Source organism: Opisthocomus hoazin, chromosome 6 (genome assembly GCF_030867145.1).
Source record: "Opisthocomus hoazin isolate bOpiHoa1 chromosome 6, bOpiHoa1.hap1, whole genome shotgun sequence".
Classification (NCBI taxonomy): domain Eukaryota; kingdom Metazoa; phylum Chordata; class Aves; order Opisthocomiformes; family Opisthocomidae; genus Opisthocomus; species Opisthocomus hoazin.
Genome location: NC_134419.1, coordinates 4,583,624 through 4,600,552, shown reverse-complemented (window position 1 = coordinate 4,600,552; position 16,929 = coordinate 4,583,624). Strand labels below are relative to the sequence as shown.

General features: G+C 43.5%; 1 protein-coding gene across 1 annotated transcript; it reads right to left on the bottom strand.

Moving 5' to 3' along the window:
• Nucleotides 1-591: 591 nt before the first annotated feature.
• On the bottom strand, nt 592-14,949 carry LOC104328026 (E3 ubiquitin-protein ligase RNF170). The gene is made up of 5 exons (XM_075424397.1): nt 14,674-14,949; nt 8,290-8,398; nt 4,018-4,091; nt 3,418-3,528; nt 592-2,346 (listed from the first exon to the last, which is right to left on the bottom strand). The coding sequence occupies exons 1-5, from the start codon at nt 14,674-14,676 to the stop codon at nt 2,041-2,043; spliced, it is 603 nt and encodes a 200-aa protein (XP_075280512.1). The 5' UTR covers nt 14,677-14,949; the 3' UTR covers nt 592-2,040.
• Nucleotides 14,950-16,929: the final 1,980 nt, after the last annotated feature.

Below are 16,929 nucleotides of genomic sequence, written 5' to 3'. Positions count from 1 at the left end.
GGTGCCCTGGACAGTCAGTCCGACCGGGCGCTGCCAGGCTCACAGCGACAGGGCGTGGTGTACCTGGGCTGCGGAGGGAGAGGGTCTGGGCGCTCCGGCTGCATACAGCAAAAATGTCTCGCCCTGACAGTACCAGTTGTTTTGATCTTGCAAGATCCAAACACGGCCGGTGCCTTCAGTGAAACTCTCTCAGAAATTCCTTCTTTCTCTGCCATTTGGCTGTTACTTCTTAGTAAAAGATACCATTCTGTTTAAAGAGCAAAACCAGGGTCCCCGGCTGAAGGAGAGGATCAAGAAGCGAGGGGTGACAGAATAGAAGAGCATGTTCAGATCAACTGTAACTCATGGTCACTCATGAGAACCCTTCTCTTCTTCAGACTGCGAACTGCCACCCTCTTGGTGAGCCTGTCTTATGCAAGAGAAACAACCCACCGTCCCTTTCCACAGGGTCCAGATGCCTGTAAAGTAAACAGACTCCATCTTTGTACACTCAGCTTGATAGAAATTCCATTCTTTAGTATTGGCATAGGCTGTAATTCCCAGTTAAATGCAAACAGAAGTTACACAATAACAAAATTACACTTAGAGAACTTGGAAAATAATAATTTCTGGGGTTTTTTTAATGTTAGTAGTCAGCACTCAAAAACATCTGGTAACTTTTTTAAAGAAACAATGCACTTCCTGCCTTGTAGTTCATGGAAAAGCAATTGTTGCCATTTCCAACGTACCCATTGTTAGGAGAAACAGCTTTACAAGTTCACGGACATAATTAAAGACAATGAAAGTTGATGGGAATAAAATGAAGAAACTTCATAACAAAAAGAGTATAACAAGCAAGAAAACAACTGCAGCATAATGGTATATCATAGCTTACAATTCAAGGGCACAATAAAATATGTCAACTGAAAACACACAGCAGGAAAAAACAGTTCGAGACCAGTGGATTGTGAACAATAAATATTCATAAATTTTAATATACCTATTTTAATATACAATTCATATGTTAAAATGAAGTCCGCTGACTCCAGTTACGTAGCAAATGTACAGATTATACAGGGCCCGGTGTGTAGGGCGGTCTGGCACTGCACCAGCATTTTTAACTCTTTGCAGCTCAACACCAACAGACATGCACCTCCCCCCCCCGCCCCGAACTTCGGCAAAGTTTCCGTAAACTTCCTGCTATTTATATCATCATCATAACTTTGGCCTTGATCTCTCTGGCTGAACTGGTACCAAGACTTACAAGGAAATGGCAAGGAGTGTATGAAGTCTAGAAAGGAAACAGAACAGTCGTGCTGATGCTGGTACAGCTTAGATGCACCGAGGTCGGGGGAGCTGTCTACCTTGCACAGGCTTCTATGAAAGAGTTGCACACAGATTTGTTCACATTTCTTGAATGATTTTTTAATGCTGCTCTCGCCTTGTAATACTTCTTCTTTGTAGTTGCATTTTCAGTCCAAGCTAGTGTTACTGCCAGTTTCATATTATCTATTTTAAAATCAGGACTGTACTCATTGCAGAGCTGTAAAAAAATCTGTGTTCCAGTGGGTTTGTAATCAGTTGGGATAACACAAAGCACTGACACAGGATTTTGTAGTGATGCTGTCTAACGCTCCTTGTGTTATACACGACTTTGCGAATTGTACAGTTTGCTAGGTTCTCAAAGTAAAGTTTTATTCAAACTGAGCCCAGATGTAAAATGTTAAAGCTCAGGAGTTCTAAAACTCTTCACTGCAAGTCAATTGGCATGGTAATGTCAGGCTCTGTTCATAGCTTTAGGCATTTTCAGTTCAGGCACTTGGTGTGAAGATAAGTTACAGAGAAGTGCAGCGTGAAAGAGTCTAGCAATATACAGTGGCGTGTAAAACTAGCTTTCTAAGTGCTTGTGCACCGAGTCCCTTGGCCATGCCAAGTACTGCTGAGTCCTGCTTCAGCCTTGGTCAGCAGCAGAGCGACAAATCCATCGCACGCTGCCCCGAGTCAGAGAGAAGCCTGTCAGCGCTTGATGAAGTTTGACCAAGGAGTCCAAGTTTGAGTCAGTCAGGGCTCTGGCAGCACGCTGGGAGCTGCAGACCTTGCCATATTTACCCCATTAGATGCAATTTGCTGACAAATATTTATCATGCAAATTAAAAGGAGGGAAACAACCACCATGTCGTCAGCTGTTCCAAGCGTCCTACAGAGAGGCCCAGGCTTCGTGTCAAATGGCGAAGACAAGCATACGATTGTTCCAAAGGAGCAAACAGCAACTCTTAGGAAAAAAATCCAGACGAGACCACCCCAGGTGAAGATTCCTCGCAAGGCAAGAGTCAGGAATAACGGTGTGTCGTAAAGGTAATCTGCAAACTAAACGTTCAGATGAGTTACGCTATTTTGCATTCTGAGGCATGCGGTCCTTTCAGCTGAATCTGTCTCTTAAGTGCTTCAGATTCAAATCTCTTGAATGCAGAGGCTTTCTGCGCTTTCCACATCCACCTGTGGTGTTCAGTTACTTTGCAGTGTCTAGAGGCACACTTCTAAAAAGCACCCCCACTCCCCCAGCACTTGGAGAAAAAAGTATTACGCCTGACATTGCATCCTTCTGGCACCTGGGCCCTAATGGCTGCACTGAGTATATGCCTGTCTGTAAAATCTGGCATCGGGTGTGGGCTACGAAGGCTGGAAAATGAGGCCTCAGTTCTTGCCTTGGTGTGGGCAGGAACCACAGGACCGAGTGATTATTCCTCTTCGTTAATGCTTGTTTGTTGGGTTGAAAAAGAACATCTTCCCCTCCACAGAGCTTAGTTTAGTCTGTGGAGTGAAACAGACTGCACCAGCCTTTCAGGACCCTACCAGGATGTGACAGGAGAGGAGGATTTGCTTTGGTGCTGTTGTGCACCCTGTCAGGAATGGACCTCCCTTGTGCCTTCAGCCCTCATCTCTCACATCATTTCCACTGCCTGTCACATCTCTGTACCAGCTGTGATTCCAGCTGTAAGAAGGTGAAGAGCCAGTGTGGACTGTTCCAATTTGGCAATACCTGAGGAGAAAAACATCTGCTTTCTAAGCTGGAATCTGATTTCAAATTTTGGAGGCAAGTTCAAATCCTGGAGTTCAAGTCTGAGTTCATATTTGGAAGTTCCAGGGTGACCATCTCTAGTTCTGCTTTGGTTCCTGTAGTCCCTCTCACCCTGCTTTCTCCTCCCTGCCAGGGTGACTGCGGAAGGACTCCCCGAGCTCGGAGCTCTGAGAAGCACCTTTACTGGAAGGTGCTGGACCCAGCGGTGGCCAGTAACGCTTCCACTATGATGCTGCCAATAAGCGCACGCAAAGGTAATTCACACAGTGATACAAACTAGTTTTCATTGCTGGGTCTCTTTCAGGCCTCTGTGTGTTCTGCGCTACTGACTAGGCAGGTGCAGATTTATAAATACTTACAGGTCGAGGTTGCCCCGAGAAACGCTTGTTGTAATCTCTAATGTCATGTACAATCTGTTTACTTGGCTTATCTTGTTGTTTTTCACAAGAGATGTTGTCCAGAAGAACCACCTTCGTAAGAAAAGATGGACATGAGCACGGTGTGTTTTAACCTCCGGTGTAAAGGATCGCGTTCCATAGCGCCTGTCCCTCCACAATCTCTTTCTCGCCACTGGACCTTTGTCCAGCTCCAGCAGTTCCACAAGAGCAAGAACATTTTCCTTTTATAACCTGCCTCCAACCTCCCAGTGCAACAGGCAGCCTCTGACCAGGGTCAGATGAGATTAGGAGCCACCATATTGCTTTTTATGGAATGTCATCCTGGAGATTTAATAAACTATACAAAAGTGAAATGCTGGAGGCCTGTTCAGTATTTCACAGAGTTGCCTGAGATGACACGTGTCAAATGATAAATGCGAATGCCTGCAGGGTCACTCAAGTCTAAGTGGGTTTTGAAATGCTACAGAAAATCAGAGGATAAATAAAGTTGATCCTAAGAGCTGAAGCTCGTTGCTTTGTATGTCTCCTGAGGCAGATGTGTACAAGGGAGGTCAGTCTTACCTTCTGTCTGCAGAGAGGGCAGGTTATTGCTGCCAGCCAGGGACCGTGCTTCCAGTACGTGATCAGACAGGAACCTACCGGGGGAAAAAAAAATTATATAAAGATACATGAAGTACATTTGAGGATATTCAATATTCACAAGGAAGTTACCAAAATCAGTCAGCCCTCTTTCTATGACTGACTGTAAAAATGTGTCATTCTTTTCTTTCATTTTGATACGTGGGTTTACTCTGCAAAGTGGCTGTGTAAAAACGGAGCCTCGGGTCTTCTACGCTGGTGTGCACAGAGAGACGTGGACCTCCTAAGGGAGGCTTGGATCCCGTTTCTTTTCCTGTGGAAGCATCTCGCTCTTGAAGCTCCCGTGACTGTGGCTGAAGCACCCGGGACGACAGGCGCCCTTCAGAGCGCAGCTGTGGACAAAAGCAGTGCAGCCGCGTAAATAGAGGTGGAGTTCCTTCACGGCTTTGAAGGGTGATGAGGGCCACGTCTCCCACCTAAGCCAAGGTGCGCAGTGCAGGGACAGTCTGGTGACGCAGACTCCTGGTGACGAAGTGTCATCCGTGGGACAGGTTTGTCTGACTGCTCCCCACCCCGTACCAGATTTCCACTCTGTTGCCCTCCTGCAACTGCGTCGCTCTCCACGAGCGAGTCGCTGCGTGCTTTTTGATTCTGCCTACCCAGGCGAGCGGTGACTACTTCCCAAATCCAACGTACTAAGGTCTCCGGTGTGAAAGAGGGCAGAGTCTGAGCACAGCAAGATTAGACTGCACGGGTAACTGGTGGCAGTGGTTGACACCCATGAATGTCAGCGCTGGCACTAACAGCAAATCCAGCAAAGCATAAAGAGCGTCTAATCAGAAGCAGCACAGCGTGGCTTTCAGCTCCCGGGCGCAGCGTGCAGTGTGACAGGTCAGGAAAAAAACCTGTCTCAACATTTAAACTGATCAAATTTGACAAGGACCCCAGTGAAAACAGCAGCAGAACGCGGCGCTGCCATTTCGATGGAGCTGTTGGATTGAACAATGCTCTTTGTTGGGAAAGACAACCAGCAAGGAGTCTCTTGTGAGCAGCATTGTAACGAGAAGTCTTCAGGAGCCCTCAGCGCTGGGTTTTTCTGCGCCCAGACTTACTTAATCTGTTGTCACTGAAAAGGGGAATATTGGAGAAGCTGTGTTTGAAATCAAGTATGAAAATGTTCATGATGCAATCAGCTACATCTTATATCCTAGGACTAGGGATGTTAAATTCAGCGCAAAGATACGTTTTTATGGACTTCGCTCTGACTTGCGATTTTTACTTCTGTTTTCCTTTGAGTGCGGGGTTTTTCCTTACGACTCTTCTATGTCGTTGGCATATACAGACCAGCTGGCTGGGCACATGGCTGTGTTTAAATCCAGCCCCCCGTGCGGTATGTGTAAACGCAGGCTGGCAGCCGGCTTCCAGCTTTCGCCTGAACTTTGGCATTTGACAGACGTCACGCTTGAACTTCAGGAACAGCTTTGACCCGCTGGGTCCAGACCCTGAGTCGTGATCCACACGGCCGTATTGCCGTGCCTCTGCTCAGTCCCAGTGGTGACAACGGGGCACCAACGGATCCCGTAGTTCTTCAAGGGCTTTCAGAAAAGGACCTCATGGAAATTAAAATTTGCTGCATGCAGAATCCTTTGTCTAGGGGAACAGGAAAGGAAGGGCTCCTCTGAAGCTGACCTATTTGTGCTTCGGTGCATTTTTCATAAAATAGACAAAATCCTGATTTAATCCAGCCTGCTACGCAGCCTTCTGAGGGAGTCTGTAGGTTTCTCCAAAATACCTCTGTGGTTATTGTTAATTAGAAAAAAATAATATTGCTCAAGGATCACTTTTCAGTTGAACTTCCTGAACATATGGTTCAAACTGAAGCTGAAAAGGAAAACTTCAGGACAAACTGTATGAATTACTACTAATAATAAAATCAGACATTTTTTTATAAGTCCACATTAATCTTCTTTAAAAGCTCTGGGCTGACCACATTTTTTAAATAAAACTTTTACCGGAGCGGAATTTATTAAGAGAGCTCAGCATTGCCTTAGCTCTGTTCCACAGGGCATCGAGAGAAGTTTTATTACTGATTTCAGTCACAACAGACTTAGATCTACGCAGAATGGTTTTGATAAGCCCAATGTAAGGTTTTATTGGTTTAAGACATGAAAACCAGACATGTTGCAGAGGCCGATTCTGCTGTATAAACACAGTCATAACATGTATAATGCATTGCACTGGAATCTCTGCTTCGGAGTGTAAATGATGATGTACTAGAGGAAAGTAAAGCCTAGCTAAATATATACAGCTAACAATAACAATATAGAGCAAGCTTGTGTATGGTACTTCTCCTCTGCCCTTCTCAGAATAAAATAAAGTCCATTTCATTATGTCATATTCACAGATGGAAAAGGGAAAATTAACCAGGCCAGAGCAAGAGGAAGGTTATTGATCGTTGTTGTTATGTCTATCTTTGTACTTGAAACTATAACTTCTGTGACATTATTTGAAGCACGTCTTGAGGCCAGATGTTTACTGTTTGTCCTGGAGTGAGTTATATTCAAAGCATCCTTTTCCTATATGTTATTAAATAATGTTACAAAAACACGAAACAACCTACAGTATTAAATGGTGTCACTGGTGAGGCAGATGAGCCCTACAGCGTGCTGCAGCTGTTGGCGAGCCACGGATTTGCTTTGTTTCAGAGGATGGGGATGGCAGCGGTGGTGATGGGGAGCTGTGCTGTGTGACCATCGTTTCAATCTAGAGAAAAATGACACTTTTCTAAAGATAAAAAACATGCTTTTGTTGGCACTGGCATTAACAACACAGTCCCTTGTTCTCATTTATGCTTGGGTCTTTTTATAACACTCTTAACATGGTGAAAAAAAGTGTAAATGGCTCGTAAATATAACTCGCACTTGCTTTAAGGTCTCTGTAAAATGCCAGAGCAGTCGAATGGAGCTGTGTGGCTCTAAGCAGCGTCTCCTGACAGGCCGTGCTGTTGCAGCGTGAGGCAGCACTGCCTCAGCCGCTGGCCGCCCCTCTGCCAGAGATCACCCATCTCCCGCCGCAGAGCAGCACGGGGTACCTTCACCGGCAGCTTCGGCCGCGTCAGGTCATGAACTCCGGTTCTGCTGTGGGGATGGCGGCATTCGGCAGGAACCCGATCACCAGCTGGGGCAGTCGGGGTGTAAATGTCACCCCTAAGTTCACTGGGCGATGTGTCTCAGAGGTCTGAGAGAAACAACCCTCAGTCCAAGCGTGCTGGGGGCCTCATCCTGCTGCCTTTCAGAGCAGGTGCAAAGCTCTAGTGGTGCGGAATGCAGGCCTTAAAAAGCCTGAAATACCATTTATAAATGCAATTATGAACATAACTCCCTCCGCTGTTCTGCGCTTCATCCTTGTATTCCCTTTGAAAAATTATTTCAATTTTGTAATCCTAACCATATGGCTTAGCCATCTCAAAGGCAGCATTTAGCAGACACATTTATCTATGATGAAAAGAAGCTTTATACATGACTAGGAACTCACTTTTGGAATTGTTTAATATGTAACTTCCACTATTTTTTTTGTGTAGTAAACTTTTACAGGAGTACAAACCAAGGTAACTGTGCCTTCTTGCTCTAGATCTCTTCTGCTTTATTTTAGGCAGATGTTTCACATGGGAAGCAAGTCTGTGGAACAGAACCAGACCTGAGCCCAGTGTGTCTTACTCCTGATTTTCACCAATATAAACACAATCAGAATTAAATTTATGGGATAGCTAGATTTTTGTGCTGTTGATTAAAAAAACAAGGAGGGAGTTCATACTTGAAGATAAGATTTCATGTTTGTTGCACCTTGAGCTTTCACAGTTACAAACTATGAGTATTAGGCTGTTGATTTTTATAACAGGGGTTTTCGCCTAGTTGAATACAAATTGTGTGATTTTCGGGTGCCTTTTACCCATTCTGTGAGTTTGTGTTGTAATTTAACAGTATCCTGTGAGATGATCTGTTAACTTATCATCTTAAGCCTTCCTGGGCATTTCAAAAGTGGCACCTTGTAGATGTGAAAGCAATGAGCAAATAAAAATACTGATTTTTTGTGGGGCTATAAAGTTGGGACATCTGCTTCCAGTGAGAGCGCTTACATTAATTCCAGGGAGAAGACCTTGGTGCTGGTTCTTACACAGCACTTGAGATTTCTGTAAGAAGACTGCTTTATTTAGTAGCCTGTATAAGCGTTGCGCTATCAGTCCAGAAACCTTACCACAGAATAAATGTCCGCAGTTGGTTTCCACTGGGAGAGTAGCTGTCTGGAGACAGATGGGGCAGCTGAAGTCACTGTGATTACTAGGTTGCCAAATTTGCAGTGGTTCCTGGAAGAGAAGCAGCACAGAGCCTTCAGTAAATTAGTATTTTGATTGACATAGTTAATTAATAATAATTTACTGTGATTAGCAGAGAGTCACAGAAACTTAAGTATAGCTGTCATGCATAACTAATCGTTACCTTAGCAGATAATGAAAATTAGGCCCAGAGAAATGAAGTGCTGTGTGTGATCCCACAGAAAGGACCAACGTCAGAGGTAAGATCCCGATGCTGCCTTTCTGCTTCCAGTGGTACATCCACCATGGGATAATACTCATGTTTTGAAAGCCAGTCGAGTTTGCACCACTGGCTTCTCTAGCTGTCATTATTAGTCAAGACAGCACCGAAGTCTGCCTCGGTAGCTTCTGGATCGCTTTTCTCCTCCTTTGTAGTCATATCTGTCGCTTAACTGTACTGAAATAAAGACTGGTGCATTCTCTGCCTTCTGTGGGTGGCAGAATGGTATCCTTAGTGTGCGCCACAGGCTATGGAGCAAAGAGACTCCTTTATTTAAGTAAATAAATTGCTTCCAAACAATCCCTCCCTTTGCTTAGCAAAGTCTATAATTAAGAATAATATTGAGCTTTGTTATTAGAGCGGGAAGATAAGAACTTTGTAAGCCTCTGCAATGCTAAAGAGGCATTTTGAAGCACATTTGTATCATAGTATTCCTGCAGGGGAAAGGCTGGAGGATGTACATTGGTCTTCCAAGTCTTTGCTCCTAGACCATTGCCTGAAAACAAGAAAAATCTATTTTGCAGTATATTCATCTGTGCCAGGACTGTTGGATACAGTGGGAGATAGACAAAAAACCACCCCATTCTTTATATTGATTCCTTACCACAGTGAAAGTTTTTGCTACCTTTACTATGATGCATTAGATAATCTGTAACGGATGATGGACCTGCCTACTTTGTCTTAGCACACCACGGAGAAATTTGCATTTGACCATGAATTCGATTGCCGTAACCACAATGAGATCAGTCTTTGAAGAAAGGGTAAGAATAATGTGGTCAGTGGTCTTTATTTCTCAAGATAAAGTTATTTCAATGCTTCTGTCAGTCCCAGGAACAGAGGAGCGCTTCTGAAAGTGGGAGGGAGCTTCCAAGGAAGTTCCTCCACTTTAAAGGCAGAGTCTCGAGGGTTATTGACTGTCCTCTGCTGCCTACGCATGTTTAGCGAGGTTCAGCAGGAGACAACATCAATTAAGAGTTTTATTTTGTATTTTGATCAAAAACTTATGATCTTGACATGTTTCTTAATGACCACTGAGGTCCAGCATCCTGTGGGATGGGGATTATTTTTCCATTACTGCAGTAAGGCACTCCGATGCGCTGATGGCGTGCTTTGGGATTACAGCATCGCTCTATGCTTGCTGTCCCTCGTTGCCCAATTTGGATTGCTTATTTGTTTTTCAAATACCTGGTTGGCACCCCTCTACATGACAGATCAATGAATACACTTCCAAGTATCTGACCTATTTATAGAAGTTTTTGTAAAGAGAAAATTGAAGAGATTCTATGGTTTGCATGTCAAATACTGGAAGATCCAGAGTGACTGTGAAGATTCAAGCTCATTTGACAACAGAGATTTTTTTTTTAAGTAATTGATTTTTCTGATGTAGTAATTCCAAGAAAGAAGAGAGAGGTCGTCATGTCAGTCTGCCAAATGAGTGTTCAGGAAAGTGCATCTCTTGCCAGAGCCATGTCTAAAATTACGAGTTCACTGAATTAGTAATTTTAAATCAGCACCTTTAATACCAGTCTTTCCTTCCTATAATGAGGATCTGTAAATAAGAAGAACTGGAGGTTTTAAAACAATGTGCCATAACTACTGGAAAAAGTCTTTTTCCTTTATTGTTTGTGAAGTTATATATGTATTTGTTTCTGATTCTCAACAGAAAAATTTCAGATGCTGAAGGCATTTAGATTGTTTTCAGATTTTCCCCTCTATGCACTGCTAAGATCATCTGCTGCTGAGATACTGACCACACAGTAACCCGACAATGCCGGGCCAACTGGATACGAGTAACCAAACCACAACAGTGCTGAGGTTGAAGCCCAGTACGCTGACAGGTGAGCTCCAGGCAAGCAGGTTTTAACACAGTGCCACCAAAGATTCCTACGGCGCATCACATTCCTGTGTTGTGACTTCCCCTGCAAGACTGATGGGCATTTGCAGATTCAGAAGAGCGTTATTTCAGCTGATAGAAGCTGTAATAGTTTTCGCCAGCTGAGCAACTGCCCCAGAGCAGTTGTGTTTATAAACATTGCATACATGACATAAGCCGATTAGGTATCTACTCTTTATTTTTGCAAAGTAATAACACACACATTTCTTTAGCGTTGTCTCATACAACAAAGGGAACCAAATGTGTTTCTGATTATGCAGTAGATACTGAGTCAAGGGAAACCCAGCATTCCCAGACCATAACTGATGGAAATTCTGAAAAGCTCTGTTGCCCTTTGCAACCTCAAGAAGTTGAAACCGCTCATGTATTTTGTATTAGAATGTGTTGTACAATAATTAACTTACTATATGACTCCTAGGGGAAAAATGATTATAGTTTTTTTCCTGATGACTCATCTTCTGCTGACTTACAAGAGCAAGTCTGCAGAAACGGAGTCTGCGCTGCTCAGAAAATAGGAGAAGGGAATGTTACTGTGTTGCCGTGTGGTATCAGGTCTGGCTGTGGAGGTAAGCTGCCACGCGAAGGGGCTGGAACATAGTCAGCTGAGGGCGAGTTCCTGTTGAGACCTCGAAAATGCTCAAGCTCTGCTCTCAGAGCATTCCAGTTAGAGTTAAGACTATGAATCAGAGCACAGAACCAGGCAGCTATCCTGTAATAATGACACTAGGCAAAGAATACATGCATGTGTACGATGAAGAAAAATAATTCAAACCCGATAGCGTGAAGGAGCACTTTTTATCTTCTTGTAACCTCTCTCACTTGAATGAAGCAAGGTGGGAAACCTGAGCAGCTCTGGCAGTGTGACCAACAGGTGGTGGGTTCAGAGGGGAAAAAAACAGGCAGTTCTTTACATGTACAGCTGAACAAGGGATGTTCTTGTTACGGATGCTAGAAATTTCTGAGTTCAGCAGGTAGTGGGCATCAAGTACTATTAAATGCAAAGGTAGTACCTCTGACTGAGAAAGTTCCTGAACCGTAAGCTGGTGGAGAATGAAAGAATATTCTGGGGAAGCACCATGAATGTTTATTTTTCTGTAGGCATCCATTGCTGCAGAGAGGGCAAGATGGCCCTGGTATCACCTGGCATAGTCATTCTTACATTGATAGAGCATTTGGGGGCAAAAAGAGTGTTGGAGTCACCTTCAGCAGAGATATCAGTGGCTTATTCTTGTCCTGAGTAGACAGGCTACAAAAACATGCCAAATATTTCATTTATTTTTAATAGATTATGTGCACATAATCAAATCTGATTTTAAAAGTCCAAGCACTCAAAATGGTGTTCGAGTTGGCTTTAGCCTGGTTACAAGGGGACCACCCAGCTGGATCCGATAGAAAGCAAAGACAGATGATATCCGACATAGCTGTACGTCTGCCAGAATTAATTTACCCCTTCCAAAATCTTGAGCCAGCCTTTGAACATTTGAACCAGCAGATCGAATTAGAGATTGAAGTAGCAATTATGGCAGTATTTTGTGTCATGAGGCTTGGAGTTTTTGACGGCATTGAACATTCTTAACAATAAAATATTTAGTGTGACTTTGCCTAAAATGACAGATTTTTAGGGAGCTTCCTCTCATACAGAAGTTCTACATGTAACTACAAACAGCACCATTAAAATTTTCATTCCTGTTAACATTTTAGGCTGGAAACTTTGGAAGTGCCCATCAAAGCTACTGTTTCGTAGGGGTGTATTTGGATCTTGGTGCCTTCTCACCTTTGAAAATCCCAGGCCTGGATAATGCCATACTGATACTGTAACTCAGCTTTGATGCATAGAAAGGGGACCGTGGAAGTCATTTTCTAGGTACCATACTGCAGTTAGGCCCCTCTGCCAGAAACATCTCTGCTACGGGAGAAGGGGGGCAAACCTGGCACCGTTTGTCACCAGAAGCAGCGTGTTCTGGTAACTTGATTAGCTGCAGTCAGATTAGGGAGTGCCACAAAGTTAGCACAGAAAATCAAGTTTGGAAGTTCCTTCAGGATTCATACTGCTGACACTGGTGAGGTTTGAAATGAGTCTGTTCCCAAGTCCAAGAGACAGAGGGAAGCTGAAGAGTTCCTCGTAACTACATAACGGCAGAACGCTTGCTGTGTTACGTAAAGGAAGATACCCAAGTCAAGATTTTCCGTACAATTTTCTTAATACTATTTTGAACACCTAATGTTAGCTTTTGTCATAAGATTCATCTTTAGAAACTCCAAAATATTGGTGTTTCTAACCTGTATGTTCTTGGGAATCATGCTACAGCCAGATTGGGATGATAAAATGTAGAGTCCAGTAGAAGTCAATTATTTTCCTCATTTGGAGAAAATGAAAAAAAAACCAAAAACAACCAAAACCAAACCCCAAAGTTCAGAAGAAAATTCTTCTGAAAAACGGGCTTAGAAGATCTAAAGATCCAGAGAAAGCCTTAAACTCTGCCACCTCAAATTGTAAGTGCCACAATACCCATCTTCTGGGTATCTCCCCCACCATGAACTCCCTAATCTAGAGTTAAACTCCCGAGCACCTCCTTCAGCGCAGAGAGAGACTGAGACATGGAAGGATTACGCCCAGCTCACCCAGGCCGAGTGCGGAGATGCCTTCCACTGGCCAACAGTGACATTAAACACACAGGCTCTGTCTCAGCTCTCACCATCTGCAGGGAAGACCCCGAGTTGTGAAGCTGGGGGACCCAGCACCCTCCCAAGTGCACAGGAGTGTTCGTCGAAAGAACTGGGCAGAGTGCAGCATTTTCAAGGAGCAGCACTGGTCACTTTTTAAGTAATTCTCAGTGGCGAAAGCCTTCACCCTCATAGAGAATGCTGGTGTAGTGCTTCACGGACCGAAAAGCTCCAATCCCCGTGTCCAGCGAGAAAACCCTCCCCACCACACCAGCGGACACCAGCAGCAGTTTCCACCAGACCACGCACCTGAACTAGCTGACGGACACAAAGTGACTCCCTGCGTAAAAAGTACTGAGGGAAAATGAACCCCACCCTTTCAGGAACAAGCAAGACAACAGTAAGTTGTATGTATGGTGACATACATGCTCACCTATGATAGAAATGGCTTCTGAAGATTTACATTAAGATTACAGGGGTTGCAATGGATGACAATGTGCAGTGCTTCATGTCAAATTTGAAATTTGCTGGTTGGCAAAGACCATGGGAAGTTTACGTGTTTATTTTTAAATGCAGTTTTAAGTTTTTCTAAAATCCGGTCTTTATGTTATATTGCCTTCTCAGTGAGCACCCCAGGTGCTGCTGGCTTTTGGGGGCAGATTTGCTAAAGAATTCTCCATGTAGGCTCCTCATCAGGGGCCAGGCTTTGAAGCGGTTCAAGCCCAGAAGTTCCCTATGTGACAGTCAGATTTTTGAGAGGAGATATTTTCAAATCCAGACGCATCTTTTGGTTTAAAATGAAAGATGAGCATTTCAGAAAATAACTGTAGTAGTACTCTGCAAAATCAAGCCTATTGTACTAAAATGCTGCCACTGGATTTGATACATTTTAATACTTGTATGCAAAAGAAAGGCATGAAGTAGTGACCAGAGCGTCCATTATGAAGCCAGAAGATCCTGGGTGACACAGCTCAGCTCACGTCTTTCAGTTTTACCACAAAGAAATTCTGTTTTAAAGCATCGGTGATGAGTCCATTCTCATCAGCACGTCTGAAGAAAAGCAATTAAAGTTTATAAAGCACTTAGCAGGTTCGAGTGCTAACAAACATTTATTCATTTTTCCAGGAATGTGCCATTATTTAGAAGTAAAATAGACCTTGCTTTGAGGTTTAAACTTACTAGGAACGCACGATACTCCGTGAGCTCTTGGTCAGACTCCTTTGATAGATGAGCTGCTGCTCCATCTCTCAATTACAAGGCCAATTAAGATGATACTGGACTGCTCATTAGCTGACAATACATATTTAACCTCCTCACAAGCAAATGATAAATATTACATATTTTAAAGGGAAGAACTGATTCATGCAAATTTTCCAAAAGTGATCTCATGATCAAAAGTGTGAGTAAATACTTCAATTACTTATTCACAATCATTCTAATGAACAGTTCCTACCGTGGTTCAGAAGACCTACACGGAGTTTGGCTTACCATTCCTCTTTCCAGAAATGTTTGAGAGAAGCTGAGTAGGTTACACTCGCTGCCAGGGTTGGTGTGGAATCATTCATTAAGGCCAGCTATGCGTCTGTGTCAATTATTAACTCAGTTGCCCAATGGCAAGAGTCCATCAGGTTTTCTAAATTACAGTTATGAAAGACATGTGGTGTGGGGTTTTTTATTTCCCCTCAGATAAAGCAAATCTGCTAAAAAAGCAGAGGACTCCTGTGGAAAAAAACCCAACAGCCCTCCCTTTCTAAAACATCTAAACAAATCTTCTTCCCCCAAAAGGTGTTTAACATAATTGAAAAGGTACCTGAGCCTAATAAAAATATTGCGTTACTATTTTTAAATATTAACTTGATCAAGGGCACACTACAGGTATTTTGATCATCTGATGGAGTAGCAGCTTATCGGTACTGTTGTGAAACAGGCTTAAAACTTGCCAGGCACTTGTGATGATACTTTGGAATGGCATAACTGCAGAACTAGATTGTGTAACATAACGTTGTCTGATTAATCAAGTGAAGTGTAGAGCTGAAGCAGAAGGTCTACTGTGCTAAAATAATTTTAATAGATGGGCATATATACTTTATAAGGTATTTATTCTTTATTGTGCTCTATGGGCCTTAAGAAAGGCTTTATTTCTGTAAAGATGTTCTCCAATTTAATGCAGCAAAATTAATAAGGCAACCTATTAAGGGCTTGGCTTTGCACAGTGTTAACCATCCTGATCCTGATTCAACAAGGCATTGAAGCACATGCCCAATTCTCAGCCCTCGGGTAACACATAACCTCTTACGGAGGAGTGGAGTGGCAGTCAGTAATATCAGAACAGAACAAAAATAATGTCCCTGGCATTCCTGCTGAAGTGCTGATAAGCTAAACAAAGCACTTCTCAAAGACTAATAACCGGATGGGATTTGTAGCATAAACAATGCTCCTTGTTAGTCGCCAGTCCCCAGGGCATCTTCCTCACTTTGTTACAGATAAATTGGCAACAAATGAAATGCTGTATGTGATTTCCTGCCCGGGGTATGCAGGCGTGCTCGCATGCCAGTGTGAGAGCTGTCATTTATTATTTATCCAAGTACGTATACAAATCTAGAGTGTGATTTAATTACTTATTAAAGGTGCCAGACTGACAGATGCAGAAGCTGGAGCCGTTTCTTTACCCAGAGAACTGACACAGCGTAAGCAGGGACATCCTCTCCAGGCTGTTCCAGTAAAATGCCTCACCCCGATGGACTCCCCAAATATCTGAGCACAGCTCTTTCTCTCCAACCTTTTCCCAGCTATTCTGCTCAACATGTTAAATTCATAAAGGCTGCTAACAAAGATGTCAGTTATTCCTGCAATTTTTAGACAGGAATGTTTATACACTGGAAAATCGGTTTGAACACCTTAAATCTATTTTAGCTAGGCCACTCGAGCATTTGATTAGCACTAGCTCAGAAAAGGATCCGAACGGTTTTAATACAGAGGTGAAACCCCCTCTAACTAAATAATAGCAAAAAGATTGTAGACGTTTTGTAAAGGTGCAGTGAGCGCAGATTTCCTCCTCCGTGCCAGGGGCTGTATGCGTAGTGCTGTGGCTCTCTTGCGGTCACTTGCGCCCTTGCCTCACAGACACACTTGCCTTGGAAACTGGGTGCTAAATTCGGCACTGCTCTAACAAGCAGCATTTTGGTTCCATTTTTATATCACTCTAAACCTATTATTGCTCAGTCACCATTACAGTGCAAAGCACTTCTCCCCGCCCCCAGGTACAGCTGGGGGCAGGACAGCAGGGAATCTGCAGACTTCTCGCACTTCCATCAGCGCCCCGTCTTTAACGGGGAAACTGAGCTTCTATGAGACTTAACTCATTGAATTAGACCATACCTGTCTGCCAGAGGAAGACTGTTAAATTATAGCAAAGTTCCCTCCTCGTAGCTCCAGAATAGAATATCTTTGAGAAAGATAACAGACACAAGAAAATCTCTTAAACTTCTATGAATCTATAGGTTAAATCAGTAAAAACATGATTGCCCAAGGCCAGCCATTCCTGTTGCCTTGGTAACACCTTTGGTCCCAGTACATGCCTGAGAGTTGCAACCCTGGATCTGTTTTGTGGAATGTTCGGCTGGGCGTTTTTGGTGCTTGATCCTTGGTTGAGGCCTTACAGCACAACCACAGTGCGAGTAATACTGTTTACTGATAATAAGCTTGTCGGTTTGGCTTTGGAGTTTGAGCTAGCAAACAACGTGC

Bases quoted from the DNA above. Each gene is read 5' to 3' on its own strand.
- LOC104328026 (XM_075424397.1), bottom strand. The intron at 3,529-4,017 runs GTAAGACTGACC...TTTCTTACGAAG, and splicing joins GCCCTCTCTGCAGACAGAAG to GTGGTTCTTCTGGACAACAT. The intron at 2,347-3,417 runs GTAAGTATTTAT...CTGAACGTTTAG, and splicing joins TCTCGGGGCAACCTCGACCT to TTTGCAGATTACCTTTACGA.